Source organism: Balaenoptera musculus, chromosome X (genome assembly GCF_009873245.2).
Source record: "Balaenoptera musculus isolate JJ_BM4_2016_0621 chromosome X, mBalMus1.pri.v3, whole genome shotgun sequence".
Lineage (NCBI taxonomy): Eukaryota > Metazoa > Chordata > Mammalia > Artiodactyla > Balaenopteridae > Balaenoptera > Balaenoptera musculus.
In genome coordinates this window covers 89,743,741-89,761,159 of record NC_045806.1, presented here as the reverse complement: position 1 = coordinate 89,761,159, position 17,419 = coordinate 89,743,741, and the positions used below count along the sequence as shown (strand labels likewise).

At 35.6% G+C, this 17,419-nt stretch overlaps 1 protein-coding gene across 2 annotated transcripts in view; it reads right to left on the bottom strand.

Moving 5' to 3' along the window:
- The window catches only part of RADX (RPA1 related single stranded DNA binding protein, X-linked), a 63,396-nt gene extending 47,418 nt beyond the window's left edge, over positions 1 to 15,978 (bottom strand). The window contains exons 1-3 of one of the 2 annotated variants that reach the window (XM_036840663.1): positions 15,246 to 15,978; positions 7,275 to 7,417; positions 5,931 to 6,123 (exon numbers count right to left, since the gene is read on the bottom strand). In XM_036840663.1, coding sequence (XP_036696558.1) covers positions 5,931 to 6,123; positions 7,275 to 7,417; positions 15,246 to 15,873 — 964 coding nt within the window. In that variant the 5' untranslated portion in view covers positions 15,874 to 15,978. The remainder of the gene's footprint in view (positions 1 to 5,930; positions 6,124 to 7,274; positions 7,418 to 15,245) is intronic. The other variant, XM_036840664.1, reaches the window with a different exon arrangement.
- Between the last annotated feature and the right edge of the window lie 1,441 nt (positions 15,979 to 17,419).

The following is a 17,419-nucleotide window of genomic DNA, read 5'->3' as shown; positions in this document are numbered from 1 at the left end:
CACTCCTAGAGCATATAGCCCTGGTGACCCATGCTTACATGGTCAATTAATCCATGACAAAGGAGGCAAGAATATACAATGGGGAAAAATAGCCTCTTCAATAAATGATGTTGGGAAAACTGGACAGCTATATGCAAAAGAATCAAACTGGACTACTTTCTCACACCATATACAAAAATAAACTCAAAATGGATTAAAGACTTAAATGTAAGACCTGAAACCATAAAACTTCTAAAAGAAAACAGAGGCAGTATGCTCCTTGACATTGGTCTTAGCATATATTTTTGGATCTGTCTCCTCAGGCAAGGGAAACAAAAGCAAAAATAAATGGGACCACATCAAACTTTAGCACAGCAAAGGAAGCTATCAACAAAATGAAAAGACAGTCCACTGAATGGGAGAAGACATTTGCAAATGATAATCCAACAAGGGGTTAATATCTAAAATAGACAAAGAACTCCAACAAACATCAAAGAAAAAGAACAACCAAATTAAAAAATGGGCAGAGGACCTGAATAGACATTTTTTCCACAGAAGACACACAGATAGCCAACAGACACATGAAAAGATGCACAACATCACTAATCATTAGGGAAATGCAAATCAAAACCACAATGAGCTACCACCTCACACCTGTCAGAATGGCTATCATCAAAGAAGACAACAAATAACAAATGTTGGAGAGGATGTAGAGGAAAGGGAACCCTGTGCACTGTTGGTGGGATTATAAATTGATGCAGCCACTATGGAAGACAATATGGAGGTTCCTCAAAAAATTAAAAATAGAACTACCATATGATCCAGAAATTTCACTTCTGGGTATTTAGCTGAGGAAAACAAAAACACTAATTCGAAAAGGTATATGCACACCAATGTTCACTGAAGTGTCATTTACAATAGCCGAGATATGGAAGCAACCTAAGTGTCCATTGATAGATGAATGGATAAAGACCATGTAGTCTATATATACATACAATGGAATATTACCCAGCCATTAAAAATAATGAAATCTTGCCATTTGCAACAACATGGATGGATCTAGAGGGTATTATGCTAAGTGAAATAAGTCAGACAGAGAAAGATAAATATCATATGGTCTTACTTATATGTGGAATCTTAAAAACAAAACAATCAAACAAACAAAATGAAAAACAGACTCATAGATACACAATAAACCAGCTGTTGCCAGGGGAGGGGGGATGATATAGGTGATGGGAATTAAGAGGTACAAACCTCCAGTTATAAAACAAGTAAGCCAAGGGAATGTAATATACAATAAAAGATATATAGTCAATAACATTATAATAACTTTCTTTGGGGACAGATGGTTACTAGACTTATCATGGTGATCATTTCATAATGTATGCAAATGTCAAATCACTATGTAGGACACCTGAAACTAACATAATATTGTACAGCACTATGTCAACTACATTTCAATAAAAAATTCTTATGCTTTTAATGGATTTTATCTTCTCACATTGGCTACGATAGCCTGTACAACAAAACAGAAATAGTAATAGGAGGCCATCAATGTTCCCCATTTTAAAAAGGAGTGTTTCTAAATTTTCCCCATTAAAAGTTGTGTTTGTTGGGCTTCCCTGGTGGTGCAGTGGTTAAGAATCCGCCTGCCAATGCAGGGGACACGGGTTCAAGCCCTGGTCCGGGAAGATCCCACATGCCGCGGAGCAACTAAGCCCATGTGCCACAACTACTGAGCCTGTGCTCTAGAGCCCATGAGCCACAACTACTGAGCCCACGTGCCACAACTACTGAAGCCCACGTGCCTAGAGCCCGTGCTCCGCAACAAGAGAAGCCACCGCGGTGAGAAGCCTGCGCACCCAACGAAGAGCAGCCCCCATTTGCCGCAATCAGAGAAAAAGCACGCGCGCAGCAATGAAGACCTAACACGGCCATAAAAAATAAATAAATAAATAAAATAAAATAATAAAATTAAAAAATTTATATTAAAAAAGTTGTGTTTGTTGTTATGTTTTGATTTTGCAAACATCCTTTATCAGTTATGGAAGGTTCCTTTTCTCGCTATTTTCTTTTTAAAATTTATGAATGTGTGTAAAATTTTAGCAAATGTGTTTTGTGCCTCTATTAGGATGACCTTCTTTAATCTGTGTGGTGAGTGACACTTATAGATTTTCATATGTAAAACCAACTTCACATTGCTGGAGAACAATGCAACTTAGTCACAGCGTGTGATCATTTTCCACATATAACTGAATTCAGTTTGCTAATCTTCAATTTTGAATATCTGTACATATGTTCATAGCTGAAGCTAGCCTTTAATTTTCCTCATTCATAATATTCTTGTTTGGTTTTGATTATCAAAGTTATACTGGTAGCAAAGAATGAGTTAGAGAGTATGCCCTCTTATTCTATTCTCTGGAATAGTTTTGGAATGGTACATTCCTTGAATGTTTGCTAGAATTTGCCTGTAAAATGGTACCTGCCTGGTATTTTCTTTGTGAGATGATTTTAAACCTCTGGTTCAATTTCTTTAACAGTTATAGAACTATCTGGGCTTTCTATTTCTTTAATGCCAGTAATATTTTTCTAAGAATTTGCTATGTAGCAAACAAAGATTAAACCAGGATAAAAATAATTGCTTTCTTATTTTACCTATTACCATCCATGTGACTACAAAATTCACTTTTACCTTTTCATGTACGAGTGAGGAAGGTTTGTATTACACCTTGCACCTAGAAAATGGTTTGCATTTTACAAAGCACTCTCATAGCCATAGTTACTCAGTTATATTCAAGGTCCCCCCCCAGCTCTAAAATGCTAGGATTTTGAATCAATTAAAAACCTCCTTTGCCCCAAACCAAAAACACTTGATGCTATTATCTCAATATGTATTATGCCACACAGTCTGAAAATCTCAAGACTTTAAAAGGTTTATTATTTGTGTATGCCAACTGAATACTATTTTGTATATGGGGAAAGAATGATATACAAAATGGCAATATACAAAGTATACATTACCAGCAAATAATATGTCCTTTTTTTGCAATAGAATTTTCATCTTTATAAGCTTCCATTTATTTAGTTTTTTTAAAAAATTGCATCTTAGTTTGTATAACTTGGAACTATATGTGTAAGTATGAAAAAATAAACCAAGCTAAATTACCCCAATAATTTGTCTTCCAACATCAACACCTAGAAGGCAGTGATGGTATCACAGATCTTTATTCCTAAACTGACCAAACCGGCCCCAACTACATACGCTTTCTCATTTTTCCTCTCATAAAATTTAAACTACCCTGCTATTATTCCTAACCCTCACTTATACTTTCTCCAATTCAACCCATTCTCCCACTCTCCAGACCATTCATTCTTTCCTCAATTTCTGTTCATTTCCTCTCCCCTTCCATTCATTCTTTTTTCTTACTGTTTACTGTCGGCAGTCTTTCATTTTACTGTAATTTGTTCATTTTACATATGTTACCCTGTTAGACTAATTTTAAGGGCAGAATTCTATATTACTTATCTTTGTGTCCCTTGTGCCTAGCATGGTTTACAGAACTTTTTTTCCCTTCAAAAGATCATTAATCATACTGAGGTTTTAAAAGATCATATATCAATAGTTTTCAACCCTGGCTGTACATTAGAATCACCTGAGGAGTTTCAGAGACACACCAACGTCTTGGTCCCCTCCTCAGAGTAATTAATTCAGAATCTCTGAGGGTGGGGTGCTCGTGATTCTTTAAAGCTCCCCAAGTGATACTAATGTACAGCCAGTATTGACATCTACTTATACACGTAGACTTGGCAAACTATGGCCTGTAGATGGCTGCCTGTGTTTTGCAAATAGAGTTTTACTGTAACACAGCCAAGCCCATTCGTTTACATATTATCTCTGGCTGCTTTCACTCTATAAAGGCAGAGCTGAGTTGTTGTGAAGAAGACTATACTGCCTGCACAGCTTATAGTACTCACTGTCTGGTTCTTTATCGAAATAGTTTGCTGACCCCTGATAAAGAGGAAAAAGGTCCTATTACTTATCAAAAAGGTATGGGATAACAGAGACTGATGCTAACACTAATAAGTAAGACTGCTGTAAAGGCTAAAAGGCACGTTTTCAATATATTCTCATTAAGGCTCTCACTTTAAAAACGATTTCTATATTTGCAATTATTCACTTGCAAGTGTAAATAGCTTCTCATATCCTAAAAAGAGAGTTTCCATTATGAAAATCTGGCCCTATAATTCTATGTAGCAGAGGTAGCATACAGCTCAATCAGTTTCACTGCTACGTTCTAATGGCTGTTTATCTACTTGTCACATGCTGTCTATTGTCCCACTTTCCATATGTTTTTAAGGTTTAGAAGCAGCTATTAGTACAGACACATTTCTAGATTTGTCCATAGACACATAAAAACTGTGATTGAAATTAATTTTCTTTACACCAGAAAACACTGTATTTAGTAAAAAGAACACTAGGTTAGGTATCAGGAAAACTAGGTTTCAATTTTCACTATGCCAGTGATTTATTATGTGACATCAACAAAGTTACTTAGCTTATCTGTTATCGACAAAGAATGTCTCAGTTTTTACTAAAGCAATTTTGTCACCTGGAGATGCTTGGTAGTGGGAAAGAATTTATAAATTGGCAGACACAATAATACACATTTTGAATTAGCTTCCTCTCGCTAAATTTTACTACATTTTCTTAATTAAGTCTCAATAGCAATATGAGTTTAATTTCTCCTGTAATAAAGAGTAATGAGATGGACTGGTTGTACCAAACTATCTAAGTAATGACTTGTTCATCCAGCAAGACTGATGTCTACCAAATGCTTAAGATTTTAATAGAGAATCATATGAGATTTTCCTAAATATATATTTCAGTAAATAGTGAACAAAGGCTACATTATTTGAACATTCTTTACATAATTAAGCTTAATGGGTCAGCTAGGGAGTTCAGAATACACAGAAATAAAGGTCCAGTATAAAACTATGAAAAGCCAAAAACAATGCTTAAAATTGTTGAATGATGTGTCCTACAATTTTGAAAAAGGGCAATGCAAAAAAAATCATACCCACATCTTAAAGCAATCACTTACTATATTAATTCTAATGCTCCCAAAATATTTAGGATGATGCCAAGATGTCAATACTGTGATTTCAATACTAATCAGGAAGAGCCCTTTCAAGATTGTAGCAATTGGTAACATTTAAATATTGACCACAGGTTAGATAATAGTATTATATCAACTTTAAATTTCCTGATTTTGATAACTATACTGTGATTATGTAATAGAATGTTCTTGTTCTTAGGAAATACAGAGTGAAATATTACTGAAGTGTTTAGAGGTAAAGGGGTATGTATGATGGCTGCCACTTACTGTCAAACGGTTCAGAGGTGATAAATACATATGTGTGTGTGTGTGTGTGTGTGTGTGTGTGTGTGTGTATATATATATATATATATATATATATATAGTGGAGGAATGATAAAGCAAAGGTAAATGTTACCAATTGTTGAATCTGTGTGAAAGGTATATGGGAGTTCTTCATACTATCCTTTCAACATTTATGTAAGTTTGAAATTATTTCAAAATAAAATTTTGACAAAAGCCTTTTCAAATAGCACCTCGTAGTAACAAAAATTATATTCAAGTCATTAATTTAATATTTTAATACAAAAAAATGAAAGAAAAATAAGTACATCCCAAGCAGCACTCATTCATTAATCAACAATATATATCTCAGATGATTTTTCTTAAAAAATGCAATAATAAATAAACATATTTATTAAGTGATTGCTCAAAAATTTTTATGGATAAAAGAATTTAAAGTCTGTCAGTTTCTAACAGCTTCAGTAATTTTTAAGGGCTTTTGACTGATATGGTACTTTGCAAATTTATACAAACAAAATAGCTATAAAATAACAAATTCATTGAATACTTAACCCATTGTAGAAATTAGTTTGACCCGTGGATTCACAGGGAGAGGCTTCATCCTGAAGGGGTAACTCTTTTTAATAGAATAATCTTGAAGCAGAAGAACTAAACCAACGTGCAAACTTTTATACCACTCAGGACACAGGGCATTCCACATAATCGCTGACACTGTGCCTGAACTGTCAGCAACTTCCAAAAAGGTCTAGGAAAAAAAGAGTAAAAGCACATGCATATTTGTTACTTTAACCTACAGGGTGTTCAAATTTTATTTTAAGAATGAGGAAGCAAAACTATAGGAGAATCACTGAATAATTTATGATATGAGAGATTCTGTAATGACGAAAAGTTATAAATGAAGAATTTTTAGTAATATGAGAAAATACTTAAGAAAATGTTAAATGATACAAAATTTTATGTACAATATGATTCCCATTTTGTAAGATAATTTACTATGATATATGCCATAGTTATATGTAATATATGATAGGCATACATATATGCATAGATGTGCTATCTATGACATACATATGATATCACAGATATGTGTATATATATGATATACACATACAAAAAAGGGGAATAAAACACACTTTAATATTAACAGTGGTTCTCTCTGAGTGGTAAGATTTGGGTTGATATTATTTATCAGCTTTATATATCTTTATACATTTTCCAAATTCCCTGTAAATATGTATAACTTTTACTATAAAAGCTTAATAAAGCACCTAAAATAATTCTTGATAACATGTGGAAATACAGTAAAATGTTAAGTTTAAAAAAAAACACAGGACAGAAATCAGCACCATATGGCATAGAGAGTCAAGATAACAGAAAAGTGTCAGATAGATTTGACAATTAGGTCTCTGGTGAGTGACCAGCTGAAGCAAAAAGTCAAACTAATTGTGTTGAGAAGTAAAAGGGAGGCAAGAAAGTGAAAACATATAGTGTAGACTACTTCTTCAAGGAGCTTGCCCAAAGAGAAGGACAGAGGGAATACAGGAGTCCTGATGTCAAAGGAGATTTTTTTCCTTTTTTAAAATGGAAGACTAGACTATATTTATATGCTGGTGTAGAAAGCACAGTAAAGAAGAAGAAGTTGAAGATACAGAAAAAGGTGTGAAGGAGACCAGCTGGATCAAGGGAACTAAAGGGCACTAATACAGAAAGAATTTCTTTTTCTATAAGAAACTACATAGAAAAATACCTTGAAATATATATTTGTTCATTTTTAAAATTATTAAGTTGAACTTTAAAATGTTATTTAAACATAAATTATCCTAATAAAGAGTCAGGTCTGTAAGTTATAATTCATGAGTGCTAAATTAACATATAATATCTTATCACTACTTATACCTGGTATGGCTCAGTCATCTTTTTATTGGGTTTTCCATAGTATCGCAGTTTTGATTTATGCAAGATTCTCACAAGCAATGCAGGAAAATTCCTTCTGGTAGACCAGGTCATTTCAAGGTGAGAAAGGGAAATTATTCTGGTATCTAGAATACAAAAAAGAAAAAAAATCTTACTAAATATGTCATGGTAATTTCAAAATTCTATTTTATTGGTTAAAAATGGTAGCCAGATCATACCCAAAGCAACTCCTTCTCACCAGCTAAACCAGTCTGTATACTTCTCACATATAAAACTTAGTAATAAACATTATCCCTAATAATAATAGCTAAAATATATATATGACTTACTATATGACTAGAATATAGGTAAATACCTATGTTAACTAACACATCTAGATGGAATGTTCCATCTGGAATGCCCTCTACCTCATCAAACTGTGTAATTACTTCCTGGAAGACTTGGATCGAAACTTACCTCCCTTAAGAAAAAACTCAATGCCATGGAATATTTTCCATGGCACTTATATACTTAACTTATAGAATTGTTTCATGATATATTTCTTTACTGCTCTCACCTTAGTCTCATATGTATAAGTTCGAACTTTCCCAAACATTCCAGACATGGTCCTGTAACAGGGCCTTTGCACTTGCTCTTCCCTGGGTCTGGAATGTCTTCCTCTTATATACCCAAGTGATTTCCTCTTAGATACCCGAGTGACTTTCTCTTCTCCTTCAAGTTTTGCTCAAAGGTCACTTTCTCAGTGATGTTAGCCCTAACCACCCTATAGAAAACTGATCCCCTTACTTATCTTCCATCCCATTTTATTTTTCTACATAGCACATATTACCTTCTCATATGCCATATAATTTACTTTAAAATGTTTTAATCTCCAAGCCTGCTAGCAAGTGCCAAAACTGCTTAAAAGCTATTCACCATCTTTAAAAGATTAACTTGTATTTCTAATTTTATACTTCCTTGGTTAAGAGGGGTTCCATCTGCAATTTTCTCCATTTTGCTCTCTCATAGCCCACAGTCCCAACTTTTAAAATGTGAATTTGTATTTTTTCCAATATTTATTTCTCTAAGGCATCCTCCACTTCCATTTTTATTTATGTAATGTATCACCTACTCAACTTTGGCATGAAAACCATTCTTGTAATTTCTTTTCAATAAGAGTTTAAATGGCCTTTTATAACTACAACTGTACCATTAACACTGCCCCCCCCCCACTATTTTCAGTATTAGGATATCTTGTGTAAATTTCCCTCCAGATTCTCCCAATACATTACTAGCCCAGGATCACAGATCCTAATATTTGATGTGACATAATTAAGTGATTTCCTTTTAAATATGGTCAAACAAATTGCAGATCACCTCTGAATTATCTAGAAGGTATGTGGAACACTCTTCATCAATGAAGGCACATACACCTCCTTTACCAGCCAGAATAAATTCAAGAGCTACATGGTTTTGTAAAACCACAGTTGTAAGAGCCACTGTTTCTGCTACAATTGAGTCCAGACAGTTAGCCATGATCAGACATGTGCCTGATTAACATTTTCCCAGATTGGGTAAAAACCAAAAAAAACAAAAACAAAAACAAAACAAAACAAAACAAAAAAAAACTCGTTAACTTCATAGAATATACATATCTCTGAAATCTAAAAAAAAATTACAGGTTATACATAGACAATGAGGAATCTGTGTAAATTCATAGAAATAAGTGGGTTCATTATCAAAAGAAAGAATGAAAATAATAATAAACTACATATTCAATATAAAAAGTTAGTAAGCAATGCAATAGTGTTTCTCAAACTCTGTGGTCCCAGGACCCCTTTACTGTCTTAAAAATTACTGAAGACCTCAAAAAGCTTTTGTTTATGTGGGTAATATTTATCATATTTACCATATTATAAAGTAAAACTAAGAAATTAAAATATTCATTAATTCCTTTAAAACAACAATAATAAACCTGTTAATGTATACTAAAAAGGTATATTTTTGAAAAATGACTATATTTTCCAAAACCAAAAATGTAGTGGGAAGAGTGGCATTGTTTTACATTTTTGCAAATCTCTTCAGTGTCTACCTTAGTAGAAGACAACTGGATAAATCATATTTTCTTTGGCATTTATTCAGTCTGTTTCAATGTCACATGACATGTACCCTCTGGAAAACTCCACTCTACTTCTGAGAGAATGAGAGTAAAAAAAGATAAATAAAGCCTTAATACTATTATTATGAAAATACTTTTAACATTGCGAATCCCCTGAAAAAATCTTGGGGAAACACCTAGGGGTCCTTGGACCGTACAGTGAAAACCACTGCAAAAGAATAAATCTAAGGAATATAGAAAGGAATAAAGATTAAAAACTGAATCTAATGAATTAGAAAACAGTATAACTGGCAAATTCAATTCCCTAGAAAAATTAATAAAAAGGTAAAACTTTAATAAGTGCAATCCTGAAGAAAGCAAACAAAAAAATGTTTGGAATGTGATCAACCATAAACATAGAGAAAATCATTTTAAAGATTACTATATATAATTATATATCACTAAATGTGAAAATATCAGTGAAATAGATAATCTTCTAGAAAAATATGAATTACCAATATTGTTGCCCTAAGGAACAGAAGAACACTGGAACAGGTCAATAACCATGCAAGAAAACGAAAAAGTTCACAAATAATGACCTCCCAAAATTGCACCAGGTTTATATGGTTTTTAACAATTTTCATTTTAACTATTTTCAAAGAATAGCTCTTTCTCTTAACTATAAGTTGTTCTAGAGCACAATAAAATATAGAAATTATACCAATTCATTTTATAAACTTAGATAAATCCTGAAAAATTATGACAGAAATAGTACAAAAGAGAAAACTATAAACCCAAAACATTTACGATGGCAAAAATCCTAAATCAAATACTTTCAAATCCAATGTAGCAGTATGCCAAATTACATCATGATCAAGTAGAGTCCTAAACCTCTTGTCTTGTTCAGGAGGAGAATATTATAAATTCTAAATAATCCTGGAGATTGACATAAAATGTAAGTTCAAATGATTTTGTTAAAACATTAAAGAGAATAAAAATATATTACTTCTAAAGCACTAGAAGAAAAAAAAATTTTAATCCTGTGAAAGCAAAAAAAAAATAGTAAAAAAAAAAATAAAGCATGGCATATAGTAAACCAAGTAGGACTGCAAGAACAGGTACAATCATTAATTATATTAAATTTAATTGGATTAAATTCATCTCTTGAAAGAAAACGAATTGGTTTGGGTCAAAAAGCAAAATCTTGGCTATAGAAAGAAACCTAAAACAAAATGGAAATAAAGTGATGAACAAAGATACATACACTAGGCTAGTGGTTATCAAAGTGGGGCCTTTGTACCAGCAGCATCAATGTGTTAGAAATGTAAACTCTAGGGCAGATGTACTGAATCAGAAACTGGTGATGGGGCGCAGCAATCTGAATTTTAAAACACTTTTGAGGTGATATGGATGCCCAGTCATGTTTGAGAATCATTGCCCTAAATGCTAACTAAAAGACAGTGGAAGTGGTAAACAGTACTATCAAAATATACAAAATATAATTCGAGGCAAAAAGAGACTAAGAGGGACTTCCCTGGCGGTCCAGCGGTTAAAACTCTGGGCTTCCATGGCAGGGGGCGCGTATTCCATTCCTGGTCGGGGAACTAAGATGCCCCATGTACTGCTGTGCGGCCAAAAAAAAAAGGGGACTAAGAGATAAATTCTATACTGATAGAGTAAAATCCACCATGATATTAACAAGTTATGAAACTTTACACATTACAGCAACATCTAAATCGAAAACTTAGATGTTGAGAAATGAACAAAACCACCATCATAAAGAGAAGCCAATATTCCTCTCAAAGAAATGGGCAAATAAAATAGATTTTAAAATAAGGATAAGGAATATTTTAATTTAAAAACTTCATATAATAAGGAACTTCATGTCTAATAAGTAAGCTTTTTCTAAACTTTTGGGGGTAAAGAGGAACTCAAATTTAAAATCAGAAAATATGAGTAAGGAGTAATAATGAAATTTCTATACTTCAAAACCTGGGGGATACAGCCAAAGCAGTACTCATGGGAAATTTCAGAATTGTTAAAGCTTTTGGAAGAAATAAACAAGGAAATAAATGAACCAAGCATTGGACTCAAGAAGGTAGAACGCCCCGCCAAAAAAAGAACAAAGGAAGGAAAAAGAATTAAAGAGGACAGCAAAAATAAAGTAGAAACATCTCCCCAATACAGACTTCTTAATTAGTAAAGCTAAAAGTCTTTTCTTATTTTTGAATACCAAGAAAGTAGACAAACCTCTGGCAAGGCTGACCATAAAAAAGGGTGAAGACACAAACATTAGGAACGCATCAGGGGATGTAACTGACAAGACAGAGATTTAAAAATGTAGACTACTATGTACAACTTTGAGATCTACGTGAAATGAGATTTCCTAGCGAAATATCAACTCTCAATAATGCACTCAAAGCATTATTGGTTTTACCACTTTTTCAAAAAACTGAAAAGGAATCATTTGCCCAACTCCCAATCCCGGCCCAAGGTCCCAGGTTCAAATCGTTTTAGGGGTCAATTCTACCACACTTTCAATGAACACATGATTTCTGTAAGTACAGAAAAACAGGTAACTCATCCTACTAGGCTAATATTAATTAACCTGATATCAAAATCGAACTGAAATAGTACTCTCCTAAAAAATAACAAAACTTATGGACCAAATTCACTTGAATATACAGATATAACAATAACAAGCATGACCAAGTAGAAACAAAAGTGGTTCAACATTAGAAAATCCAGGAATGTAATTTATTTCATTCATTCCTTTATTCAATGAACCTGTATTGGATGCCTACTATGTTCCAGACATTGTTCTGGGTATAGGAGAAACAGCCCACAGCAGTGAGGGAAAAAAAGAGTGCTTGCCCCCCTGGATCTTACAAACTAGTGGGAGGAGAAAAAAAAGAAAATAAGTTCAGTGTGTTACCAATTCTATGAAGGGCATTTGCACGGTGATGTAATAACAATAAATGCGGAAGGAATGCATATTTTAGAGAGCCCTTTTCTAATACATTTTATATATCTGAGTTGAAACCTGAGGATGGGAAGGAACTTTCCAGAAAGAGGAAAAAGCCAGGAGCAAACTACCTGAGGGCAGGACAGAGCTTGGAGGTTTAAAGATTTAAAAGGTGGCTGGCGTGGCCGAAACAAAATGGTGGAGGAGAGCGGTTAGAGAGGCGCGTAATGGCCCCTTTCTTGTAGGGCAGGTCCCCGCAAAGTGCGGCCCTCAGGCCAAATCCAGGCTGCTGCCCGGTTTTGTTAATAAAGTTCTAGTTTTAACACAACCAAACCCATGCAATTACATATTTTCTGTGGCTGCTTTCCACAAACAATGGCAAAGTTTAATAGCTACAGCAGAGACCATAGGTCTCGCAAAGACAAAAAGATTTACTATCCGGCTCTTTACAGACAGTTTGCCAACTGCCGTAGGGCCACGTGGACCCGGGTAGGAGGTCTCGATTTTCTTGCAGTGCGGAGCTACTGGAAGGATTTAGACAGGAGAGTGGCACAGTCTAACTTCCTTTTTATTTTATTTTATTTTTTTGGCCGCGCCCTCGGCTTGCGGGATCTTAGTTCCCCCACTAAGGATCGAACCCTGGCCAACGGCACTGGAAGCGCGGAGTCCTAACTCGGACCGCCAGGGAATTCCCCTAACTTCCCTTTTAAACCGCTGCCTCTGAGATCGTATTGGTACCTTTAGAATAGGGTATTGAACGAGGAGAGGGAGCCTTTTGGGGTTCTTGAAATGCTCTATATCTTGATCTAGGAGGGTGGTTACACAGATATATATATAGATAGCTGTATTTTTAAGGCTCTTCTATTTTACTGTGTACACACTATACCTAATAGAAAAGTTTTAAAAGCACAAAATCGCACCACAAAACTAAGAGGAACGGAGTGGGAGAAAATAATTTGCAAAATACGGCAGACAAAACTTAATACCCATTAGAAAAGAAATCCTACAAATTAATCAGAAAAAGTCAAAAGATATAATTAAAAATAACAGTACAGGGAAATGGGCACTGTCGTACATATGTTGGTGGTAATGTAAATTAGCACAACCTTTTAAGAAGCTGCTTTGTCAATATCCATTTAATTAAAAAAGTCAAATACTCTTTAACCCAGCAATTTCCGTTCTAGGAAGCCAACCATTCAACAGAAATACTTGCACATAGTGAACAAATACAAGTATATCCTAATGATGTTCAGCACTGGATCTAAAACTGAAAAACCAATAACTGCCTAAAATTATAAATTACCCATTAACGTGGGCATGGTTATATAAATCAGGGTACATCCATACTATGGAAAAGTGTATAAAAAGATGTACGTTAAAGATGTTTGAGAGAAGTGGAAATAACAAATCATGCAATGTAATATAATTCATTTTTCCCCATTTTAAGAGGAAAGTTGAAGGCATACGAGGAGGCAAAACGGGTCTCTTACTCCACCCAAGCATTTTATTATTAAAAATTTCAAACATACAGCAAACCTGAAAAGAACACCAATATACCCACTTCTATATTTTGTCATCAACACTTTACTGTACTTGGGTCTTACACTTTTAATACAATATACTTTTAAATATAAAGTTTGGATTTTTTAGCACATGGACATTGCCTTTTGTAATAAAAATATGGTTTCAATAATGAATAGATATTACTTTCACAATCAGAAAAATGAAATATATTTTTACAAATTATTATTCCCCTCAATTCTTCTAGAGCACGAATTTTTCATTTGTACATTCAATTCTAAAAATAAAAATGACCAACAGAGTACTAATGCACTACTGCCTTATTCCATGTTTGAGATAAAAAATCATTCCATTATTTCATCCCTGAAATGAATATCTTGTTTTTAAAGTTTAAGTTATTTAATCATCCTTAGCTACACATTTCTACAGCCATCTTCTTTTCCTTATAACTGGATATTACTTTAATTGCATATTTTCGTCCCAGATATCTTTTCACTTTCAAGTCTGTTGCTGTTACACGTCATAATAAGATTATCTACGATCTAGCATTATCACTGCAATGGTTAAAAAAAAAACCTGAAAAGCAGTAAATGTAAAAATTTATCTTTCTTGCTCCACTACTTTCGCCTTATATTTTTTGCACTTTATTTCTTCCCCATTCCACACACGTACATGCCTATAGTACTATCATTCCCCTTATTCCATCTCTTACAGATAAAAACATATTTTAGAGCATTTGCTGATGACGGACGAGCTAGCATTATCAGGTTAACTTCCTACTTCTGAAACAGAAGAACTGAACTTCTCAGGTTAGTATTGTTCGTGGTAAGTAATAAGAAACATAAAAATGAGAATTCCAAGCTTTCCCACAAAATCACACATTCAAAAAACAACATTTACATAACTGCCACACTCTAAAGGTATAGAAAATGGCGTTTCATTAAATGTGAATTATTAAGGAATAAATCGCGGAACATCCTTTTTTGAACGAAAGTTAAAACAGGCAAAACCACAAATATTTACAACCTTTACGCCGAATTCAAATCTATACACTTTCCAACCAACACAGAAAGTACTACTTCCACGACTGGAATGGGACTAAAACTAAGATGAATTCCACTGTAGTCAAACGTATAACGAAAACATGAGGAATACTGACTACAACATCACTACGTTCGTCAGATTAAATTTAAGATGTATTCGGACACTTCCTGACTGGCCACTTTTACAATCAAAGCAAGACGCGAGCTGGAACCCCATCACCCATCAAAGCTTGTCTCTTACCACTCCCGGCTTATAATTAACAATACCAAAGCACCTTCGTTTCCTTTCCCATTAAAGCAAGCTCCCGAAAACTTTAACCCCTCCGTCGTTCCCTCCAATTACTTACCGTTAAAATTGTACTCCTCAGGTTCCTTGTTGCTTAACCAGATATCTCCATATGGATCTTCGTTATTCCACAGGGCCAGGTAATGGCTCTTGCCGCCTCTTAATGGCCTCTCCGGGATTTCCCGGTGCGCTCTATTTCTGAAGGGAATTTCTAAAGAAATGGCGTCCAGGGACTCCCCACAGTGGACGTTATCTATGCACAGGATCCCCTGGCCTAATCTTTTCTCGTTGTAAACACACGAGACTCTGGAAATTTTCACTTCTATGCCAACTTTGAGAATATTTTTATACACGAGAAAATTCAGGCTGGGGTCCAGGTAGCACTTCTCACGGAACACCCCGTCCGAGATCGTCACATCATAGCAATAAAGCGGAGGTTTAGATTCCATGTCGCGTGCCTCACCCTCTAACAGGTACCTCTGGACGGCCAAAACAGCGACAGGCACAACCTCCGACGGGGTGATCCACTGGAGAGGTGAGTCCGTTGCTTGCTCAAGGACCTTTTGGATCCAGGACCTGCGCCTTCGGACCACACCTCTCTGGACCCCAGCCTCATTTCTCTCAGGGTTCGGCAGATCGAGCCCAGCATGTGACGGGCCTTCCTGCGGCTCACCTAACTGACCAGACATTGCGGGGTGACCGCGTACCCTCTTCGCTCCCAAAAGCTAACTTTTCTCGTCAGAGCCTGAGAGAAACCGCGCGCTCCCACGACGGCCGCTACTCTGACGGGACTGACCGGTAAAGCTCCGCCCAGTCGAGACGCTATGAAGCCTTTACGTGAGCGTGCGTCAGCTCTCTGGCTCCGCCCCTCGCTCAGCGCGCTTCCGTCTCTCAGGCACCGTTACTAGTCAGTCACTCCCGGGGTTAGGTACTGGATCGTCTAACTTAGTGACCGCCCATTTGCCAGGATAGGAGAAGCGGGAAAACCGTTGGTCGCCATGGTTTCCAAAACAAAGTAGCAAGAGGGAGGGGGAGGAGCCCTCGTGGCTCTTCTGGAAAGGAGGGTGCAGAGAGGCAAGAAAAGAGAACGTGGCTGGAAGCGGGAGGCAAGAAGTCATAGCTCAGGAGTTCCGGGCTTTTGGCCTTGGGCCAGCCACAGAAGGTAAATTAGAGTTTGATATACGTGAATGTGATAATATGGGTCTCCTGTAGTATGAACAAAACTAGACAATGTATGCACAGCCTTCAGGACAGTTCCTAGCACAAAAAGTCCTCCATAAACATTAGTTGTTATGTTATTAGCATTCGCATAATTGTAGTGGCTCCCTGAGTGCAGGGTGGGTGAATTCGTGATTAAGTGCAAATGAAGCCAGAAAATTATAGAACTGGCTTGGTGGAGAGCTGCCTTTAGATTACACTTCTTAAAATATACTTATGTTTTATACAATACCTGGCTTAACATACAGGTAGGATATAGAATTTCAGAAGCTGCATTTCTAAACTACAAGGATTGTATATGGAATGAATGTAATGTGAAAAAGCTGGTAAGAATAGTCAGAATTAAAAATAAAACATTTATTCCATGTACCCAGATGTGCCAGTATACACAGAACATAGTAATTGTCCTAAGAATACTTTTCAAAGATAGAAACAGGCATGTTTTGATTATATTAATCTCCCTTGGCTATTTCATCATTCATTATTCACTATTTATGAAGTCCCTACCATGAGGCAGGCACTGTTCTAGGCCATTATGCATAACAGTAGACAGGCTCCTTTACTCAAGCTTCTTCTCACTGCCATTATTAATATTTAACTAATTCACTAATTCTACATGTATTTCTTGAGTGTCTGCTCTAGGCCTGGTACACTCTTGCTTTGGAGACCAAAAAACATGTTAAGGGGAAAGGGAGGGGAGGGGGCAGGAGTTAATATTTTATATACAATATGATTAAGGAAGAGTTCTCTATTAAGAGATTGAATAGAGCAGAGATCTGCAGGAAGTGAGGGAGTGTGTGGACTTCTTGGGAAAGGACACTTAAATCAGAGGGAACAGTAAGAATAGATTCCGTGAGACAGAAGCATGCTTGATATTTTAAAGGAAATGCAAAAAGCCAGTTGACTGGAGTGGAGAGGTGAGAGGAGGAGTGGTAGGATATAAAGTCAGAGAGGTAGAAGGGCCTTGTAGGCTTTACTCTGTTTTGAGCAGAAGAGTGACCTAACACTTCAGCTTGA